This window comes from Bos javanicus, chromosome 24, assembly GCF_032452875.1.
Source record: "Bos javanicus breed banteng chromosome 24, ARS-OSU_banteng_1.0, whole genome shotgun sequence".
In the NCBI taxonomy this organism is placed as follows: Eukaryota; Metazoa; Chordata; class Mammalia; order Artiodactyla; family Bovidae; genus Bos; species Bos javanicus.
In genome coordinates, this window is record NC_083891.1 from 59,260,562 (window position 1) to 59,283,679 (window position 23,118).

The 23,118-nt window shown below is 40.4% G+C and overlaps 1 protein-coding gene across 1 annotated transcript in view; it reads left to right on the forward strand.

Annotated features, from left to right (window-relative positions):
• Positions 1-8,658, forward strand: part of LOC133237418 (glutamate decarboxylase 1-like) — a 66,891-nt gene extending 58,233 nt beyond the window's left edge. Inside the window, exons 14-16 of the mRNA XM_061399443.1 lie at positions 6,767-6,874; positions 7,613-7,702; positions 8,361-8,658. Of these exons, the coding sequence (XP_061255427.1) occupies positions 6,767-6,874; positions 7,613-7,702; positions 8,361-8,534 (372 nt within the window). The 3' untranslated portion in view covers positions 8,535-8,658. The remainder of the gene's footprint in view (positions 1-6,766; positions 6,875-7,612; positions 7,703-8,360) is intronic.
• Positions 8,659-23,118: the final 14,460 nt, after the last annotated feature.

A 23,118-nucleotide genomic window follows, 5' to 3' on the forward strand; every position in this document is an offset into this window, starting at 1 on the left:
ATTTTAGCTTGTTTTACCATTAATGTATATTCTATCAAATGGTAGGAGTAAAATCTGTTAGGAATATAAATTAGCCTGCAGGTTTAAAAAAAAACAAACTTTTTTTTTCTAATTGGAATTGGAAATAGGTCAAGCCACTTAAAGTTAGTATAGATTCCCAGATGTGAATACTTATTAATTACCTGAACATTCGATCTGCCTTAGAATCAAGCTCAGGGCTTCCCAGCTGGTGCAGTGGTAGAAAATCCATCTGCTAACGCAGGAGATGAAGAGACCCGGGTTTGATGCCTGGATTGGAAAGATTCCCTGAGGAAAGAAATGGCACTCCACTCCAGTATTCTTGCCTGGAAAATCCCATGGACAGAGGAGCCTGGCTGGATACAGTCCATGGGTCGCAAAGAGTCAGACACAACTGAGTGACTAATACACACACACACACACACACACAGAGTCAAGGACAACAGATACATTCTCTCCGAAGATTGCAACAGCAGGACATGTGCTACACCCTCCCTCTGCTCCTTGTTTATAATTTTTAGCTTAAATAATGGAAATGTTTTTAGGAAGCTATTTCTATTACCTCCTTCCCAATCCTCTATAGGAAGATAGGCAGTAGGTCCTCTGAGGATGGAAGCTTTGACATGAACCAGCAGCTTCTTTAACACAGTGGTAAGCTGATCCTCCACAACACATCACCCACCCTCTGCATCGCAAGGGGACTCTTCTGGGTATCACAGGTAGTTATCCTTCTCCAGAAAAATTGCTTACATTTTTATTTGGTGGATATAGAATTCCGAGTACAAAACACAAATAGAAAAACATGTTCTGTAACATGAATCATAGATGCAAATTCATGATCCTTATTTCAGTTCAGTTCAGTCGCTCAGTCGTGTCCGACTCTTTGCGACCCCATGAATCGCAGCACGCCAGGCCTCCCTGTCCATCACCAACTCCCGGAGTTCACTCAGACTCACGTCCATCGAGTCAGTGATGCCATCCAGCCATGTCATCCTCTGTCGTCCCCTTCTCCTCCTGCCCCCAATCCCTCCCAGCATCAGAGTCTTTTCCAATGAATCAACTCTTCGCATGAGGTGGCCAAAGTACTGGAGTTTCAGCTTCAGCATCAGTCCTTCCAAAGAAATCCCAGGGCTGATCTCCTTCAGAATGGACTGGTTGGATCTCCTTGTAGTCCAAGGGACTCTTAAGAGTCTTCTCCAACACCACAGTTCAAAAGCATCAATTATTTGGTGCTCAGCTTTCTTGATAGTCCAACTCTCACATCCATACATGACCACTGGAAAAACCATAGCCTTGACTAGACGGACCTTTGTTGGCAAAGTAATGTCTCTGCTTTTCAATATGCTATGTAGGTTGGTCATAACTTTCCTTCCAAGGAGTAAGCGTCTTTTAATTTCATGGCTGCAGTCACCATCTGTAGTGATTTTGGAGCCCCAAAACATAAAGTCTGACACTGTTTCCAGTTTCCCCTTCTATTTCCCATAAAGTGATGGGACCGGATACCATGATCTTCGTTTTCTGAATGTTGAGCTTTAAGCCAACTTTTTCACTCTCCACTTTCACCTTCATCAAGAGGCTTTAGAGTTCCTCTTCACTTTCTGCCATAAGGGTGGTGTCACCTGCATATCTGAGGTTATTGATATTTCTCCTGGCAATCTTGATTCCAGCTTGTGTTTCTTCCAGTCCAGCGTTTCTCATGATGTACTCTGCATATAAGTTAAATAAGCAGGGTGACAATATACAGCCTTGACGTACTCCTTTTCCTATTTAGAGCCAGTCTGTTGTTCCATGTCCAGTTCTAACTGTTGCTTCCTGACCTGCATACAGGTTTCTCAAGAGGCAGGTCAGGTGGTCTGGTATTCCCATCTGTTTCAGAATTTCCACAGTTTATTGTGATCCACACAGTCAAAGGCTTTGGCGTAGTCAATAAAGCAGAAATAGCTGTTTTTCTGGAACGCTCTTGCTTTTTCCATGATCCAGCGGATGTTAGCAATTTGATCTCTGGTTCCTCTGCCTTTTCTAAAACCAGCTTGAACATCAGGAAGTTCACAGTTCATGTATTGCTGAAGCCTGGTTTGCAGAATTTTGAGCATTACTTTACTAGCATGTGAGATGAGTGCAGTTGTGTGGTAATTTGAGCATTCTTTGGCATTGCCTTTCTTTGGGATTGGAATGAAAACTGACCTTTTCCAGTCCTGTGGCCACTGCTGAGTTTTCCAAATTTGCTGGCATATTGAGTACAGCACTTTCACAGCATCTTCTTTCAGGATTTGAAATAGCAACCAGAATTCCATCACCTCCACTAGCTTTGTTCGTAGTGATGCTTTCTAAGGCCCACTTGACTTCACATTCCAGGCTGTCTGGCTCTAGGTCAGTGATCACACCATTGTGATTATCTGGGTCATGAAGCTCTTTTTTGTACAGTTCTTCTGTGTATTCTTGCCACCTCTTCTTAATATCTTCCGCTTCTGTTAGGTCCATATCATTTCTGTCCTTTATCGAGCCCATCTTTGCATGAAATATTCCCTTGGTATCTCTAATTTTCTTGAAGAGATCTCTAGATCCTTTTTTAGTAATCTATAATACATTGGCAGCATTTTCTCTTACAAATTTATCTTTTATCACCTGCTTTTTCCTAACCTTATAATCACCTTGTTTGAAATAAGCATTAAAAAACCCACTTTGAATAGTGTATATATATATTGATAACTCACCTTAAATTATTTCAATAATAAGGCATTGAAATAATAAAAAATCTATTCAATAGTATAGATCTTCAGTAGTCATGGGTTTACCATACGTTGAACATAGATTAGGCTACAAAGCTTTACTTAGGTAATTTAGCTTACATGTCCCAACAGTTGAGCTGGTTATATCTGGTAAATAGGTAAAGAAATTAACTTGCTGATAGATGAAGAGAATTTAATCTAAGGAGCACAGCTGACTCTCAAATTCAAAACCTATTTTCCCACAAATCCATATTATCTTTCTTAACATAACTCATAGCACCATGGGAATGTAAAACTCATCTGAAGTAGTGATGAAAAAGCAGGTTTATCACCTTTTGCATATGGAAACTATGTTCCAAAAAAAAGGTGTATAAACAGATATTATGTAAGCAAGGCCATTCCTGAGAGTAGGGAAACAAAATTCCAGCAGAATGGAAATTATTTTCATATTTAAGAGCATTTTTATATGTTAAAATGCAAGTTCAGGTAAATATCCATGGCAGGCTTGAAAGGGAGGAGTTGACTTGCAAGTTTGTTGCATGATCTATAACTACTAAATATTTAAACATTTGCTGGGTGAGTCTCCATCTGTACTCTTGACAAGATGATGGGAATTAAGAAGAAAGTCTAGAGATATAAGTGAAAAATTTATATTTTTTCCTCATTTGCTGTAATTACAGAATGAATACTTCATTGATTACAGAAAAGAGGATGCATTTTTAATGAAATTCATATTTCTTTAAAGTAAAATTAATTCCATAAAATACTGTGGTAGGTTATAAAACTAAGTAATAAGAAAATCATAGAAATATAAGATTCCACGAACACTGATTATTGTCCAAAAGCAAATCTAATGCACAATCTTCTCTTTTTGGATGGATTTTCTACAAAAGTTGGACTAGTTTTATATTCATAAAATGACTCTGTTTGGCCAGGAGAAAGCTATCGAGCTTAATTGTTCAAGAGCCCCATCTGCTTCTTCTAAAGTCAGATTGCATTTGCCCTGAGGCTGGGCTTCCCGGTTTTCTCCTGTCAGTGACTGGCAGTGCATGGCAGGGAGGCTAAGGGATACCACTCCTGAGAGACAGGAGACTGTTCCTAATAGCTGAGCTGATGTGAAGAGGTCTTAAAGGCCTTCCTACATCTTAGATTTCATTGTAGTCTAGGATGCTTCCACTCCACCTTTGCCCATCTTTTTCCTTCACTTAGAGTCATATTTGGGCTTGCCTGGCGGCTCAGATGGTAAAGAAATTGCCTGCAATGTGAGAGACCAGGGTTCAATCCCTGGGTTGGGAAGATCTCCTGGAGAAGGGAATGGCAACCCACTGCAGCATTCTTGTCTGGAGACTCCCAGGGACAGAGGGCCACAGTCCCTGGGGTCACAAAGAGTCAGACATGACTGAGCGACTAACACACACACACACACACACACAGCCATATTTTTTCACAGTCTGAAAGCTTTCCCAGTCTGCCTAACTCCTTCCTACTGTCTTTCACACAGGTATGTGTGTCCACACAGGTATGTGTGTGCGCTCAGCTGTGTCTGACTCTTTGCAGCCCCAAGGACAGTAGTCTGCCTGGTCACAAAAGCTTAAGTATTGAGAAGGTGCTGAATGCTCTACATTGCATACCCCTAAAGTAACCAGTAGTGGGTACCCTCAGCAAAGAATATCTGGGATGTACAGGCAGAAGCAGAGATCATTAGAAAGCAAATTCAGTAATGCAGGAGAGGGTGATTGGGCCAGTATAGTGGCAACAAATAGGTCAAGATATATTAGAATTTAATTACCTTTTGAAGTTAAATCCAGTGGAATTTTCCAAAATATTCTACTGGGTGTGGGTGTGAAAAAAGAAGAAAGTCAAGGATAAGATGCTGATGGTTTGGACCTTAGCAACTAAAGGATAGAATGGAGATTGGGAACACTGGGAAGTACAAGTTTGTGGAGAAAGGTCAGGAGTTCGGTTCTGGGCATGTCATTTTGAGATGTTAGTTATATTAACAGGGAATCAAACATGAATCTGAGGTTCAGAAATGAGGTCTCAGGAGGAAATATAAGTGGGAGAGTCATCAGCCTTTACATATTGCTTAGAGCCATGAGACAAGTGGCAATCACCAAGGGAAAGAAGGCGAGTGGAGACAGAGATGGGTGGGTTTCTCCGTGCCTTCGCATCCACTTTATAGCGCTCTAAGAGCGAATTAAACCAAGAGCACAAAGCACTGAGCTACATGCCTGGGCTACAGCTAAAGGTCAACAACTCTCAGTTTCAGGATATCCTATGCCAGCCAATATGCCAAGGGCTTTATTTGTCATATTTCTTCTGTTTCTCACTGCATTGTATAAAATTTTTTTAAAAAATTTGCTCTGCATACTAGACATAAAAAATTAGATGTCAAGGGCTTCCCTGGTGGCTGAGTGGTAAAGGACCCACCTGCCAGCGCAGGAGACATGGGTTCCACCCCTGGTCTGGAAAGATCCCGCATGCTGTGGAGCAACTGAACCTGCGAGCCACAACAGCTGGGCCTGCGCTCTAGAGCCCGGGAGTCATGGCTACTACAGCCCACGCACCCTAGAGCCACGCACCCTAGAGTACATGCACCACAGAGCATACTCACCCTAGAGCACACTCACCCTAGAGCCACGCACAGACTAGAGCACACGCACCCTAGAGTACACACACCATAGAGCACACTCACCCTAGAGCACACTCACCCTAGAGCCACGCACCCTAGAGCACACGCACACTAGAGCCACACGCACCCTAGAGCACACGCACCCTAGAGCACACTCACCCTAGAGCCATGCACCCTAGAGCACACTCACCATAGAGCACACTCACCCTAGAGCACACTCACCCTAGAGTATACTCACCCTAGAGCACATTCACCCTAGACCATGCACCCTAGAGCACACTCACCCTAGAGCACACACACCCTAGAGCACACGCACACTAGAGTACACTCACCCTAGAGTACATGCACCCTAGAGCACACTCACCCTAGAGCACACTCACCCTAGAGCCATGCACCCTAGAGCACACTCACCATAGAGCACACTCACCCTAGAGCACACTCACCCTAGAGCCACACGCACACTAGAGGACACGCACCCTAGAGCACACTCACCCTAGAGCACACTCACCCTAGAGTATACTCACCCTAGAGCACATTCACCGTAGACCATGCACCCTAGAGCACACGCACCCTAGAGCACACGCACACTAGAGTACACTCACCCTAGAGCACACACACCCTAGAGCCACGCACACTAGAGCACAGTCACCCTAGAGCACACTCACCCTAGAGCACACTCACCCTAGAGCCACACGCACCCTAGAGCACACTCACCCTAGAGCACACGCACACTAGAGCACACTCACCCTAGAGCACACTCACCCTAGAGCACACTCACCCTAGAGCACACGCACCCTAGAGCACACTCACCCTAGAGCACACGCACCCTAGAGCACACACACCCTAGAGCACACGCACACTAGAGCACACTCACCCTAGAGCACACGCACCCTAGAGCACACGCACCTTAGAGCACACTCACCCTAGAGCACACTCACCCTAGAGCACACGCACCTTAGAGCCCGTACTCTACAGCGAGAGAAGTCTGCACCCCACGACTAGAAAGTAGCCCGAGTCAGCACAGCTAAAGAAAAAGCCCTCCCAGCAGGGACAACAGCACAGCCAAAAACAAACAAATAAGTAAAAATATTTTAAAAACTCATGTCAAAGTATCTATCACACATTTGTAGATCTAGGCAACAGAAGCGTAACAAGGCTAAGTAACTTGCCTCAAGTTCAGCAGACAGTAGGGAGTAAAAGCAGATTGAGAAGATAGAGATAAGAATGCAGTGAGAATAGAGGATATCTACAGTTAGTAAGATAATAATCATATTTATTTAAATAAGTACATTTAAATGGATTTAATACATTTCAAGAGCTTCGTTAGTTTAATTTAAAGGTACTTACTTGAGTAAAGCATTTGATGTTTTTTTTTTTTAAACTACAGGGAACCTATGGGTTTGAGGTACAGATTGACAGATATATGGAACTTGCAAAATACTTCTATAAAGTTTTAAAGAAAAAAGATAACTTTAAGCTTGTATTTGATGCAGAGGTAAGGACTCTATTAGTGGGCTTTTTTTGGTGGTACTTTAATGTATCTATTCTTTCTTTGCTGAGTACTTTTTCTTGAATCTATTATCTGTCTAACACTTTGAGATAATTCAAAAGTTACATGCAATAATTATCATACACATTTTATTTTATCTAAGTGCCGCAAAACATTTAGATCTTAAAAACTTTTCCATTAAATTCTCTTTTTTTATAGGCCTGGGGCCTAATAGATTAATTTAATAGTTGCCTTGCCTTTGTGTGTGCTTAATTGTGTCTGACTCTTAGTGATCCCGTGGACTATATCCCACCAGGCTCTCAATTAAAAAAAATTAAGATAAAACTATTTGGTTATAATTGCTTTTCTGATTTTGATGGCACTTAATCGAGAGAAATTTAATTTTTCCTAGCATTTTTCTTGTAAGTTTGACTATGCAGTTGGGTTTCTGGAGAGTAGGTGACATAAGAAAAAGTGGTCTTTTAAGTTACCTAATAATCCTTGGTAATTACTATTAAGGTACTAAATTATAGATATTAATGATAAAATTGAGAGTTTTGCTAGTATTATATCCATCTTCCTCTTCAAGGGCCAGTCACCCCTTGGCAGCCTGATGGCATGGGTAATTAAAATACTTCTGGGATAATTAAGAAATTAGGTAGGGCTTTAAGAATATTCATAAAATTACTAAAGAAGTAAATGAAACTTTAAGAATACTTGTAAAGTGTTAATTTTTGATTTAAGCCTGAGTTCACGAATGTCTGCTTCTGGTATTTCCCACCAAGACTTAAACATATCCCAAAAAGTTTTGAAAGAGATCAAGAACTGCAAAAGGTAAGTCTGTGTGTGTGATGTGGGGTTATGACTTTAATACTGCATTAGGTAACGTGTGCACGCCCTCTGCATGCCCCAAGTCTCAGCACCACTTTGCTCTATAATATCCAGTGACCCCAGAGTGTTATGTGATCTCACGCCACCTGCGCAGTGTTGTTTTAGGAGCTGTGAAAGACATTAAACAGGTAGAATTTTCCTCTGTAGAATTTACGAAAAAACCATGTTTCACTGCAAAACAGTGACCTTGTTGAAAAACTCAAGTTGTATTGTAATAATTCAGAGAGTGAAAGTTAGAATATCAGAAGGTATTCCTATTTTTCCTTTCTCTAGTTCATTTTACCTCTCTCCCAAATATGGCTGTCTATATTGACATATAAATGTAAACAAAATGTCATACAACCTTCTTTAATGTATTCTAGTACACTTGCATTATTTTATGAGTTTGGTAATTGTGAATCATGGACTAGCAAGAGCATTAATATGTGTTTAGAACAGGCTGCTTTTTTTCTGTAGTAAGCTGCCTCTTAAAAATTATCCCTGACAGTTTTAAATTGCCTGCAATTTACCTCAAGCTAATGATAGTCATGTAGTCATCTAGGAGGTAGAACAGTATTTATTTGTAAGCTTTCTTTTTAATGATATTTGCGTTTATACACAGATTGCTCCGAAGATTAAAGCTCAGATGATAGTGGAGGGTACAGCCATGCTCAGCTACCAGCCCTGTGGGGACAAAGTAAATTTTTTCCGAATGGTCTTTTCTAATCCTGCCACAAGACAAACAGATGTTGACTATCTTATTGATGAAATTCAAAGACTTGGGAAAGATTTATGATACTGCAGTATAAACTGGAATAACAAATGTAAAAACCAACTTGAAAAATCTATTGCTGAAGACAATAAAAAAGGGATATTATAAATGGTATCCTCTCTTTAGAATGTCTGATTCTTCCTTATCCTGTGTTGTGTAAGGTGATGACGGGAGTGGGTTCACTGGAGACAGATACAGAGATTCAAGTTTCTTTACGTATTTGTTGTTTTCACTAATTCAGTAAAATTTATGGAAAGTCACAACTCTTGGGCTTCAAAATCACCGCAGATGGTGACTGCAGCCATCAAAATAAAACACGTTTGCTCCTTGTGCGAAAAGCTATGACAAATCTAGATGGCGTATTAAAAAGAAGACATTACTTTGCTGACAAACGTCCATCTAGTCAAAGCTATGGTTTTTCCAGTAGTCATGTATGGATGTGAGAGTTGGACTATAAAGCTGACTGCCAAAGAACTGATGCTTTTGAATTGTGGTGTTGAAGAGTCTTGAGAGTCCCTTAGACTGCAAGGAGATCCAACCAATCCATCTTAAAGGAAATTAGTCCTGAATATTCATTAGAAGGACTGATGCTGAAACTGAAGCTCCAATACTTTGGCCACCTGATGCAAAGAGCTGACTCATTAGAAAAGACTCTGATGCTGGGAAAGATTGAAGGTGGGAGGAGAAGGGGACGGGATGACAGAGAATGAGATGGTTGGATGGCATCACCGACTCAATGGACATGAGTTTGAGCATGGTCCAGGAGATGGTGAAGGACAGGAAGCCTGGTGTGCTGCAGTCCACGGGGTCACAAAGAGTCGGACATGACTGAGCAACTGAATAACCACCACAGCTGTCAGGGACATTTCTTGGTGCATTAAAATACATCAGTAAATTAAAAAGACAGAAATCCCTCCTCTTATAAAGAAAGAAATTCCATTGTAAAATTTGGTAAGTTAATATATATTTACATGATTGATTTCATTGCATAAAGACTTGCCAAGTTCAAATCATTTTCAGTATCATATGGTAGTATTCTGTCTCTGTAAAAAATAAAGTAGTACATATGATATTTCTCTATTTCAATAAATCAGATGAAGAAGTGTTCTCTATTTTGGAGAGTCAGAGAAGAGAATGACAGGGCTGACAGATTGGCCTTTTGATCCTTGCATTTTTATTTAGAAAGAATTGTGGCTTCTACTGGAGAAGGCAATGGCACCCCACTCCAGTACTCTTGCCTGGAAAATACCATGGATGGAGGAGCCTGGTGGGCTGCAGTCCATGGGGTCGCTAAGAGTCGGACACGACTGAGCGACTTCCCTTTCACTTTTCACTTTCATGCATTGGAGAAGGAAATGGCAACCCACTCCAGTGTTCTTGCCTGGAGAATCCCAGGGACGGGGGAGCCTGGTGGGCTGCCGTCTATGGGGTCGCACAGAGTTGGACACGACTGAAGCGACTTAGCAGCAGCAGTGGCTTCTACCAAGCTTATATGCAGTGATTCAATTAATTGTTTCTGCAATGCCATTTTTAATGTCTCTGAAGATCAACAACAGTGATAGCTAATGTCCATCTAAACATATCTATCTCTGTTCCTAATCCAAATCCCCAGCATGATGTGGATACAAATTCAATAAATATTTTTACAGAAATATCAGAGTTGATTTTCCCAATCTCACGTGAGGCTTCTCATCTCTAGGTCCCCATTTTAGTTTTCCTTTCACAAATACAAGAATAGATGTACATTAGATCTTTCTGACCTTCACTCTCACATGGAATGTCTTTTCACGTAAAAAAAAAAAACAAACAAACTTTGCAAGACACTCCTTGATAAAGTAGTGATAGTGGCTATGCTGATATGTTATTTAAACTCCATGTAGGAATAATAGACAGCCCAGTACACCACACCTGTACACTCTCAAACTAATGAACCATTTATGAGAAGCATTGTTGTGACTTAAATTCTGCAGCTCATTGGATATTTAAACAGTCTTACCATCTAGCAACTTCCACTCAGTATTCTGAATGATCCTATAAAAAATGTCTTTTAAAAAGTAGCTTTGGTGCACGTGCATGCACATCTGGGCGTGTATGTGTGTGCTCAGTCATGCAGCCGCTTAGTCATGTCCAGCTCTTTGTGACCCAGTGGGCTGTAGCCCACCAGGTTTCTCTGTCCATGGAATTTTCCAGGCAAGAATACTAGAGTGAGTTGCCATTACCTACTCCAAGGAATCTTCCCAGCCCAGGGATAGCACCTACATCTCTTGTATCTCCTGCATTGACAGGTGGATTCTTTATCACTGGCACCGCCTGGGAAGCCCAGATGCATACCTTACCGTGTTTTTAATTATAAACAATGGAATATTACTCAGTCATTAAAAAGGAGCACAGTTGAGTCAGTACTAATGAGGTGGAAGAACCTAGAGCTTGATTATACAGAGTGAAGCCAGTCAGAAAGAGATAAATATCATATATGAATACATATAAATGGAATCTAGAAAGATGGTGCTGATGAACCAGTTTGCAGGGCAGCAATCAAGAGACAAACATAAAGAACAGACTCATGGACACAGGGAGCCGAGGGGAAGAGCGGGTCAGATGGATGGAGGGAGTAACAAGGAAACATACGCACTGCCATATGTAACATAGTCAGCGGGAATTCGCTGCATGACTCAGGGAGCTCAGCCCGGGGCTCTGTATCAACCTGGAGGGGTGGGATGGGGTAGGAGCGGGGAGGGAGGTTCAAGAGAGAGGGAACATGTGGATACATGACAGAAACCAACACAATATTGTAAAGCAATTATCCTTCAATTAAAAATAAATTTAAAAAATTAAATTGGCTGTGGTCAGTAAATTCTAGCAGTATTTTAAATTCTAGCAGTACTTTATGAAGCTAAGGTCCCTGAAAGCCAAAAAAATAAAACAATTTTCAATTATACTCAGGTTTTATAATTTTATTTCCTAAGTGCAAAGAACATCACCTTTCTTATAAAATGACTGGACTTTATCAGGAAAATATAATATTAATCTAGAAAGAAGAGATATAACCGTATCAGGAAAAGAAGTTTTATACAAATTTTATCCATGAATTGTCCATGACCTGTGTGATTTTTCCTGGCTGTCTCCTGTATGTAGCACATGCATGATCTCGGTGTCTTAAAGGCTGAAATTCAGCAAGAACAAGGTTACTCATGTGAATTACGGAGACATTTATGAGAGTTGGAAATTTTTGAGACAGCCAGTAACCCACGTGGATCAAAACAATGACTGTTATGTTTGTTGAGGTTGGTTCTGTATCCCAGGCAGACCAAATAATCTGGCTGCAGAGGTATCTCACACATTTGGAAGTTGTACTTGGAACTGACCCACAATTTCAAATTTTCTCTCAGCAACTCTGCGATCTTGACAGTATTTTACCATCGTGGTCCCTTGGGAATATTTTATGGCAAATCTAGCTTTCCACAGGTAGTAGACACAGTTTTTCTGTCTCAGCTCCTATGTTTCCATTTGTCAAATCACTTAAACATAAATAGAAATAGAAGTGAAACCATACCTATCCAAATTATCTGTGGTTTATTCAAGGTCTTAAAGGCCTTCCAGGGGGCACTGATGGTAAAGAACACACCTGCCAATGCAGGAGACGTAAGAGAAGGGGGTTCGACCCCTGGGTTGGGAAGACTCTCCAGGGCAGGGCAACCCACTGCAGAGGTGTGACATAATTTATTTGTGCGTGCTAAGTTGCTTCAGTCGTGTCTAACTCTTTGCGACCCCGTGGACTGTAGCCCACCAGGCGCCTCTGTCCATGGGATTCTCCAGGCGAGAATACTGGAGTGGGCTGCCATTTCCTCCTCCAGGGGATCTTCCCGACCCAGGGATCAAACCAGCGTCTCATGTCTCTTGCACTGGCAGGTGGGGTCTTCCCCACTAGCACCACTGGGGAAGCCTGGCATAATTCACACTTTACATTAATTCCCTTTGCCCAGATCACAGAGCTGGGAATAACTTGCATAATTAAAACTAAAACTTTGTTCAAACAATTTAACTTTAGGACATGTCCTTTATTTCAGTGATTTATGGATAACTTTGAAAATCAACATTACTCAGCCCCTCTCAAATGCTATGGATTGATCCTTGTATAATTACAGCAAATGCATTCAGTAACTGTGTTATAAATTAAAATTTCCTTTGAACAGATAATTTATCATGATCATTCAACTGTGCTTGATTTTTGTTACAATGACTCCGCATAGAAAAGTTAAATGTCTCCTGCAAGTAAGTTGACAAAAATGTGAGAATGCCAACTATATAGAGTTGTTTTATTCCTTTATTAAATTTGGTTTCTATTTACTTTTCCCAGGGCTTCCCTGGTGGCTCATATGGTAAAGAATCTGCCTGTAATTCAGGAGACCTGGGTTCGATCCCTGGAGAAAGGAATGGCTACCTACTCCAGTATTCTTGCCTGGAGAATTTCATGAACAGAGGAGCCTGTCAGGCTACAGTCCACTGGGTCGCAAAGAGTCAGACATGACTGAGCAGCTAACACACACACACACACACACACACACACACAAAATCCACTAATACTCCAGTAGTTTTGTTACCATAATTTTTAAATGCCTCCAGGATGTGAGATGACAAAAATGTGTGAATGCCAACTGTATAGAGTTGTTTTATAGCTTTATTAATTTTAGTCTCTGTTTACCTTTTCCTTGACTTCTAAAGCAAAGAACGTTTCTGTGGGTTTTTTCTTCTTAAATAAGAAGAACAACTTCATATCATTTTGCTTTGCATTTTATTCTTACCTTTCACCCTGTAACTCCAAGACCATTACAGGTAGGGTTTCCTAACTGAACGCTGTGAGGCAAGAGTCAGTCTCAGTTCAGATCAGTCGCTCAGTCGTGTCTAACTCTTTGCGACCCCGTGATTCGCAGCACGCCAGGCCTCCCTGTCCATCACCAACTCCCGGAGTTCACTCAAACTCACGTCCATAGAGTCGGTGATGCCATCCAGCCATCTCATCCTCTGTCGTTCCCTTCTCCTCCTGCCGCCAATCCCTCCCAGCATCAGGGTCTTTTCCAATGAGTCAACTCTTCGCATGAGGTGGCCAAGGTATTGGAGTTTCAGCTTCAGCATCAGTCCTTCCAAAGAACACCCAGGACTGATCTCCTTTAGAATGGACTGGTTGGATCTCCTTGCAGTCCAAGGTACTCTCAAGAGTCTTCTCCAACACCACAGTTCAAAAGCATCAATTCTTCGGCACTCAGCTTTCTTCACAGTCCAACTCTCACATCCATACAAGCATAGACTGGGAGAAAAATCATGTTTCCAACAAAGCACATGTTTCCAGATTATATAAGAACTCTCAGGATCCAGCAATAAGAAAAAGAAGTAACCTGATATTAAAGAACGGGCAAAAGATCTGAACAAATACTTCATCAGAGATGGCTACTAAGCACATGAAAATATGCTCAACATAATTATTCATTAGTAAAATCCCCATCAAAACCATAGTGAAATATCACTTCAGACAACCAGAATGAAAAAAAATTGGCAATACCAATTGCTTACCAGAATGCAGATCAACTCTAACTCTCCTGCATTCCTAATGGGAATGGAAAATAGTGCCAATTTGACCTTTTCTTAGGCATAGACTTCTTATAAAACTCACTTAATTCCACTCTCAGTTATTTGTCTAAGAGGAATAAAATCTTGTTTGTGTAAATCTTGCAGGCAAATGTTTATTTATAGCAACTCTATTTCTTATCACCAAAAAACAAGAAACAACCCAAACGTCCTTCAACCAGTAAACAGATAAACCGACTGTGGTGTATATCACATTGTATACTCTCAGTAAGAAAAACTGCTGGTTCCTGTAACAACACAGATGACTCTCCAATGCATTTTGTTAAGTGAAAGCAATTATGCATGAATTGTAGGAAAAGGCAAAATTATTGGAGACAGAGATCAGATGAATGATTCTCAAGAGTTGCAAGTCGGGGGAGATGGTCTCTGAAAGAGACGATCAAACTATTTTGTGTAGAGACAGTAGTGGTGGATGTGATACTCTATGCCTTTGTCAAAACCCAGAGAACTGTATATTGTAAAAAGTTAATTTTACCCTTTGTAATTTTTAAAATAAAAAATAACAATCTGGAAAATTAAAGCGAAGTAATAACTACTTTGTCCTCCGTTGCACTTCTGAAGTAATACAATGATTTGACTCAATGATTAGAGAGTCAACCTGAGACAAACGGTAGTCACAAAATACCGAACACTGGTAAATATTTCAAAAATATTACCCTGCCACTGTACTGCTGAGATTGGGGGATTTGCCATGCTTGTTATAGTCATTTTACCAGATATATTAATTATTTACCAGATGCATTAATTATAGCTTATAACATGGATGGACTTTATTTTCACTCCATTCCATAGGCAGAAACTCCTGGATGCAAAGTAAAATGTTGGAATCCAAAGGTTCATGAGGGATTCATCCATTCATCCAAAAAGTAATATCTATTTTAGATACTATTGCCATTGGGTTTATACTTGCTTCTATTACTAAAAAAAAAACAAAATTTGCAAATCTATTAATAGATTTTTTTAAAGTATAATCACTAATGATAAGATACATGGAGACAAATAATTGAGTTGAATATTTTGTAAATAAAGGAGGGAAAGAGTTTACAAATAGAATTAAAAGTATGTTTTACAACTAGAACCATGTGGAAAACTTCCACTCTGGCATAAAATCTGCATGTCTACTTTGACAGATGATCTGAAGTCTTAAAATAAGAGTGAGTCACAAAAATTAGGGAAAGACCAGTATTTAATAGGGCCCCATTTAATGGGCTTCTGGCTGATTCTTCTCGAGCAAAGGAAAATAGAGAAACTCATATCCAACTTTCTATCCTTCATTTCAGGTGACTGATCACTCAGTGGGTCTTCTATATTTGTTGCCATGACAACAGAGATGTGGAAATGGAGAAGCTATTAACTATGTCTCTTTAGAAACTCGATTACATGTCTGATAGGGGGGTGTGGTTAATCAAAAATGGCAGCACGACACACCGCTCCTAACTCCATCTGAATCTCTTTGTGCAGGCTGACTTCTGAGCCATTCCATCAATGCTTATGATGTCAGACCTTGGCAAACTGTTTCCTCTTGATCTTGTGGTCCTCATAAACTACTGCTTCTCTGGACTGTGTGTGTGTGTGTGTGTGTGTGTGTTAGTTGCTCCAGCATGTCTGACTCTTTGCGACCCCATGGACTGCAGCCTACCAGGCTCCTCCATCCATGGAATTTTCCAGGCAAGAGTACTGGAGTGGGTTGCCATTGCCTTCCCCTTCTCTGGACTACATACATTTCCACAATATTCTCCATTGATGACCCTACTGCTGCTGCTACTGCTGCTAAGTCGCTTCAGTCATGTCCGACTCTATGTGACCCCATAGACGGCAGCCCACCAGGCTCCCCTGTCCCTGGGATTCTCCAGGCAAGAACACTGGAGTGGGTTGCCATTTCCTTCTCCAATGCATGAAGGTGAAAAGTGAAAGTGAAGTCACTCAGTCGTGTCCGACTCTTAGCGACCCCATGGACTGCAGCCCACCAGGCTCCTCCATCCATGGGATTTTCCAGGCAAGAGTACTGGAGTGGGGTGCCATTGCCTTCTACAGATGACCCTACTACTGTGCTCAATATACTGTGCTTGATATACAATTATTACCAGCTTGATGGTTTTCCGGATGCTTGTTCATCTGCAGCAGAAGAGAAAGTTCTTGCTCAACTGGCCTGGGGAGATAATCAACCAAGCTATGAATCTTAATTCTGTCTTTACATATATATCCTTATTTATAAGATTTTTTTCTAAAATAGTGTTTCTTTCAATAATATATACTTCTTATATTCAACTAGACAATTTTCTCTACAAAAATGAGGATGACCTATAGGACTACCATTTTGTAACCAGGACCAATTATATGAGTGTCGAGAATATAATTGTAAGAAAAGCTATGATAAACCCAGACAGAATATTAAAAAGCAGAGACATTTATTTTCCAACAAAGGTCCACAGAGTCAAAGCTATGGCTCTTCCAGTAGTCATGTACAGATGTGAGAGTTGGACCAGTAAAGAAGGCTGAGTGCTGAAGAATTGATACTTTCAAAGTGTGGTGCTGGAGAAGACTCTGGAGAGTCTCTTGGACAGCAAGAAGATCAAACTAGTCAATTTTAAAGGAAATCAACACTGAATATTAGAAGCTCAATACTTTGGCCACCTGATGCGAAGGGCCAACTCATTGGAAAATACCCTGATCTGGGGAATGTTGAAGCCAAGAGAAAGGGGTGACAGAGGATGAGATGGTTGGATGGTTGCATGACTCAACATGAACATGAGTTTGAGCAAACTCTGGGAGATAATGAAAGACAGGGAAGCCTGGCATGCTGCAGTCCATGGGGTGGCAGAGAGTCAGACATGACTTAGTGACTGAACAACAGTAAGAATACAATTAACATACATTTACTGACATGGGTAATACTGAATGCATGACATGGCATTGATATGCTTGGCAAACTGGGTCTCTCACTGGACAGTAACCTCTTCTGGGCCAAGGATGATGCTATTCTTCGCAAGTGATGGGTATGCAGCAATGCCTAGTACACTGCTGTGTCATGCACTTATCTGTACGAGGATGATGCTTCAAGGGTTAGATAACTATAGTATAATGAAATTTAGGACTGTTTTTCTCTATGGTATAACATGTGTCATTTCTTATTCCCTGTTCTGTAGAGAAATGGTACAGAAGAAAATGGTACAGAATAATTTAATGCAAAGAGCAAATACCACATAAACCACACACATATAAAAATTACATAAAATCAGGAGCAATTATATAAAACAAAAGTTAATTCATTCATTATTATAGATGGCCGTAAACAAGACTTTAGTATGTTGAATTCCAGGGCTATACCTGGGTGTATCATGAGGAGGCAAAGCCAGAATTTTTAAAATATAGTGACATTATTTGATTACTCTTCACACATTATATTGACAAGGACTTGGTGGCATTCTTTCTCATTTTTTAGTAAAACACAGTTTTGTACAGTGTTCTATTAGAGACAGATTACTTGGCTGGAATTTAGCACTTTGGGTGTTTGAATCTTATTTTGCCTCTGGTAGTTTTTAAATTCTGGGTCATGACCCTGTCTGTTCATTCAACTCAGTTTTCTCTGGGGGAGTTTTTTTTTTTTTTAATACAATGCAAGGAGTCACCAAGACAAATTAAATGAGAACTTTTGGGATTGTGGTCAGAATAGTTTTTAAAGCATCCCCAGTGATTCTAATAAACAGTTATAGTTGAGTCTCTGACTTATCAGCCAGTAACATTAAACAGAGAAGTCTGACCTCACTGAGTTCTATTCTCTGTACAGCCATCAATACACTGGCTAGTTTTTTGAGGGAATGAATGTACACATTTATTGTACACAATGTTTTGCTCTACCACAATGTTTAATGAAATGTCATGAGAAATACTGGGCTGGATGAAGCACAAATTGGAATCAAGATTGCTGGGAGAAATATCAATAACCTCAATATGCAGATGATACCACCCTTATGGCAGAAAGTGAAGAAGAACTAAAGAGCGTCTTGATGAAAGTGAAACAGCAGAGTGAGAAAGTTGGCTTAAAGCTTAACATTCAGAAAACAAAGCTCATGGCATCCAGTCCCATCACTTCATGGCAAATAGATGGAGAAACAGTGGAAACTGTCAGACTTTATTTTTTGGGCTCCAAAATCACTGCAGATGGTGACTGCAGCCATGAAATTAAAAGACACTTACTCCTTGAAAGAAAAGTTATGACCAACCTAGACAGCATATTAAAAAGCAGAGACATTACTTTGTCTCTTTGCTTTAAGCAAATTACCTTTGCTTACAAAGGTCCGTCTAGTCAAGGCTATGGTTTTTCCAGTAGTCATGTATGGATGTGAGAGTTGGACTATAAAGAAAGCTGAGAGCAGAAGAATTGATGCTTTTGAACTGTGGTGTTGTAGAAGACTCTTGAGAGTCCCTTGGACTGCAAGGGGATCCAACCAGTCCATCCTAAAGGAAATCAGTCCTGGGTGTTCATTGGAAGGACTGATGCTGAAGCTGAAACTCCTACATTGTGGCCACCTGATACAAAGAGCTGACTCGTTGGAAAATACCCTGATGCTGGGAAAGATTGAAGGTGGGAGGAGAAGGAATGACAGAGGATGAGATGGTTGGATGGCATCACCGACTCCATGGACATGAATTTGAGTAAGCTCTGGAAGTTGGTGATGGACAGGAAGGCCTGGCATGCTGCAGTCCATGGGGTCAAAAAGAGTCAGACATGACTGAGTGACTGAACTGAACTGAAAGTATCCAGTTGACCCAAAGAGCTCATTATCTGAGCATTTAATGTATTCATAGAAAGAACTCTGCTATTTGAATAGATGTCTGGCTTCCCTGGTGGCTCAGACTATAAAGAATCTATTATTCAGGAGACTGGATTTGATCCCTGGATCAGGAAGATCCCCTGCAGAAGGGAATGGCTACCTACTCCAATATTCTTGCCTGGAGAATCCCATGGACAGAGGAACCTGGTGGGCTACGGGGGAAAAAAAATAAGGATATGGCAACAACTCCTCTTCTCTATATAATTTATTCAACAGGTAGAGTTGCCTCAGGATTTTTTTTTTCCCTCTAGACAAAACATGCAACCAAAAAAGAGTGAATCCAATTTTTAATTTCAACTAGCATTTCAAGAGCATTTTGGAAAATATCCTTTTATTTTCAAGGTATAAAGAATAAATCTAAATTGGAGAAGTCTGAAATGTATGTCATCAGTCTGTGTCTAAAGGTCAAAAGTTTAATATGAGGTTTTGATAAAAGAAATACTTATATAAAAACTTTTACCTCTAAAAATTCTTGACTTCTATACTGCTGATATAAGTTTAGTATTGAAAAAAAAAATTCTTTTGCCAAATGATATATTCTCCTCATATTCTAGATAAAGAAAACAAACTTCTGGCAAAATGATCAATAAATGAATACAAGTACATGTTAACACTTAAGATGAAACAGAGCCTCAAATACAGATTTTAAAAATGATAATAAAATTCAAAGCAAAAACTAATGTTAATAATTTTGAAGAACATATTACCATAATACTCTCAGTAAGAAGTATAAAAATAGAAGAAAGTAAAAACATTAAATCAGTTGACACAGTAAATTTGCTGCCCTATAGTGGAGACAGACATCGGGTCTTGGTATTTTTGTAGGTGGGTTTTTTTATAGCCTCAAGAAACAGATAGTATAATTTCATCACAGAATAAGAAAAGAAAGTAACCCCTAATTCCCAAATATACATGTATTCTAACTGTTTTAGTAAGACCAAAATAGAATAGTATAATAAAACTACATTTTATACCAAACACTCTTGTGACCACTGAGCTGTATATTTAAAATAAAATACCATCAGATTGTATTCAGCAGTGTTTGCTCCCCTAAAAGAAGACTCAGTGTCTTAAAACGGAAGGTTTTCTTAAGTAATCTTTACATTCAAAGCAGTTTCAATCAAGTTCTCAACAGATGTTTTGTGTTTGTTTTTCAAAACTTGATAGCCTGATCTCAAACTTCTGATAATGGAAAAAAGAACCATGAATACCTAAGTCATTCTGAAGCATAAGTATCAGCATAAGGAAGAAGAACTTGCCTTACCGAATATCAAAACTTCCTGTAAAGCTCAAGTAGTTCAGACACAGGTAATGACAGAGGAGCAGATCAGCATCTTACTGGATGACTGGAGCTGAAAGTGAGAATTCATTTATATGTAATAGAGAAGTAAAAATATGGGTGAGCAGGATACACACCAATTTCAGGATTAATAACTTCCTTCTTGACACAGGAAACAGTCCAAATAGCATTTCAACAAAACATGGAAACTGATGTTTCTTTTTTTCCAGTTTTATTGAAAAATAATTGGCATATATCCTTCTCTAAGGTTTACAGCATGATGGCTTGATTTACATACATTGTGAAATGATTACTAACATCCATCATCTCATGCAGATACAATAAAAAGAAAGGAGAAAAGGAAAGGAAAATTTTCTACTTTTGATGAGAGCTCTTAGAATTTACTCTCAATAATTTCCCTGTATATCATGGGGCATTGTTAACCACTGCAGGAAGGTGGTAAAAAGTCTAAACTTCCAGTGGGAAGCGCTAGGGATGTAACGTCGGACAGGATATCTACAATTAACACTGCTGCACGGGGTGCAGTGAAGACACCAGTTACACTTCTTGACTATCAAGCAAATGGAAAAAACAATATTAAGCTTTGTTTATCTGAATGATGGGTGAATGGAAATTTGTTAAATCATCTTCTATATGATTAAAATATTTCACATTTAAACAAATTAGAAACTCATTTTGGAGTAGTTGGAAAATATGAACTGAAAGTCAGAAAACTTGAATTTTCATCCCTTTTCAGCCTTTAATTATCTCTATAACTGAGCTGTCAAGGATCAGTGTTCTCATTAATAAAATAAAGCCACTAGAAGAGGTCTGTGCCTTCAGCCACCAAATGGTAATGTCCCTGGCTGCTCTAACCCATGTATTTCCCAGGAATTTCAATGAGCTTTGAATTGTAGCAGAATTTATCAGCCAGCCTGTGTTTGTCAAGCAGGTGACTACAGTTCTTAACTCCTGCTCCTTAATTCTCCGAGGAGCAATTATGATAATATCATCAATGTAACTCACTAACTGGCTCTTAATGTTTATCATTTCCAAGCCCTTCCTCATCTAATTATGACAAATGGCCATGTATTCAAATATCTCAGTGGGAGAATAGTAAATGTCTACAGAGTTCCATCCAAAAGAATGGAAAGTGGGCCTGGCTGGGCTTCAAGTTTGCACTGAAAAGAAGACCTTAGCCAGATCTGTGAGGACACAGCTCACTTTGAGTCATTCATTCTTTTTCCCATTCCATAGAACGGGAGCCAGAAAAGACATCGCCTATGTGATTCTCCATACTCTTAACTTCCAGAGTGTCTGCTTTACTTACTGACCAGACAAGCCTGTTAAGAGGGGATTTAGTGGGACTTCCCTGGTGGTCCAGTGGCTCAGACTCTGAGATCCCAGTGCAGGGGCATCGGTTTGATTCCTGGTTGTGGAACCAGATCCCACATGCAGAACCTAAGGCCTGGCACAGCCAAAGAAATAAAGAAATAGAAGTATTTTAAAGAGAGGGGGGTTTAAAAAAGATACGAAACAATACTTCTGCTTCAGTCGTTTTTTAATAAGAGTAGTGATCTCTTGCTGCCTTCCAGGCAGGTCTCAACGTGGTCATTTAGTCTGGTGAGTTGGAACTAGGCACAGGGCGGAACTAGACCACAGGAAAGGAGCGGACAGCACGGCTGCTCACTCACTGTGTCTGCCCCACTCACGCGTTTGGAAAAGGCAACGGGACTTCAGGGTAACCTTTCCAGCTACATTTTCTTTGCACTGTGTGACACAGTCCACACCTTTCTATCCTCTCCAGCACTGACTCGCCATCCTGGACCTCCCCTCTCCATCACCGGGCCTCTCAGAACGTCATCGCTGCCCCTCGTGGCCACAAAGCGGAAGCATTTTGCCCATGACGCTCCCTGCCTGCTTCACTCAGAGGGTGGCCTGGGATCCCCACCAGGGGTAGGATGGTTGGCCAAGCAGATCATGGGCTCTGAACTTTTTTTTCAGATTGTATCCCTTAAAACTGAGACAGTGAACTCAGCTCTGGTTCAAATATTTTTCATTCCAAACTGAAATCCTCACAGGTGGATTTGAATTCCTTGTCTTGGAGGTATAAGGAGAATAGATTCTGTCATCCTTTTTTGGGGGGGTTGTTTTAATTAATTGCTGCTGGGCTTTAGTCGACTTCCAATGCTGTGATAGTCTGTACTATACAGCGAAGTGAGTCTGCCACATGTATACACACACCCCTCTTTGGGGATTTTCTTCCTTTTAGGTCCCTGCAGTGCCGGGGACCAGCCCTGGCTGATCCAGGGTATTCGAAGGAGAGACGGCGTAGGCGAAGATCAGGAAACAATTGCTTAATTAAACGTTAATTAAGGATATAAAGAGTAATAGAATGAGGATAGCTCAGTAGGGAAATTCAGTGGAGAAAAGAGGCTGAATAATTCAGCCAGAAGGTAAGAGAAAGAACGACATGGTGAGACCAAGTTCCGGTGAATAAGGCCCGCACTTTATTTTCCAAAGTAGTTTTTATACCTTAAGTTATGCATAGAGGATAATGGGGGAAGGGGTAGAGTCATGCAGTAAGCCAGGCTTTCTTCCTGCAAACTTATCATATGCAAAAGCTTAGGTGATTTGCATCATCTTCTGGCCCGGAGGCCTGTTAACACTTTAAGACCCTTTCTTCAGAAAACTTATTTTTCTCTAAAGGTGATTGGTCAGATGCCACCCTCCAAAAGCATTAGATAAAGTTGCATTCCTACAGAGCAAAGGTGCAGTGGGCTATAACAAGAAAAAGAATTAACTCAAGGGTCCCAGGTTACAAACACTTACACCAATTATATTAATCAAT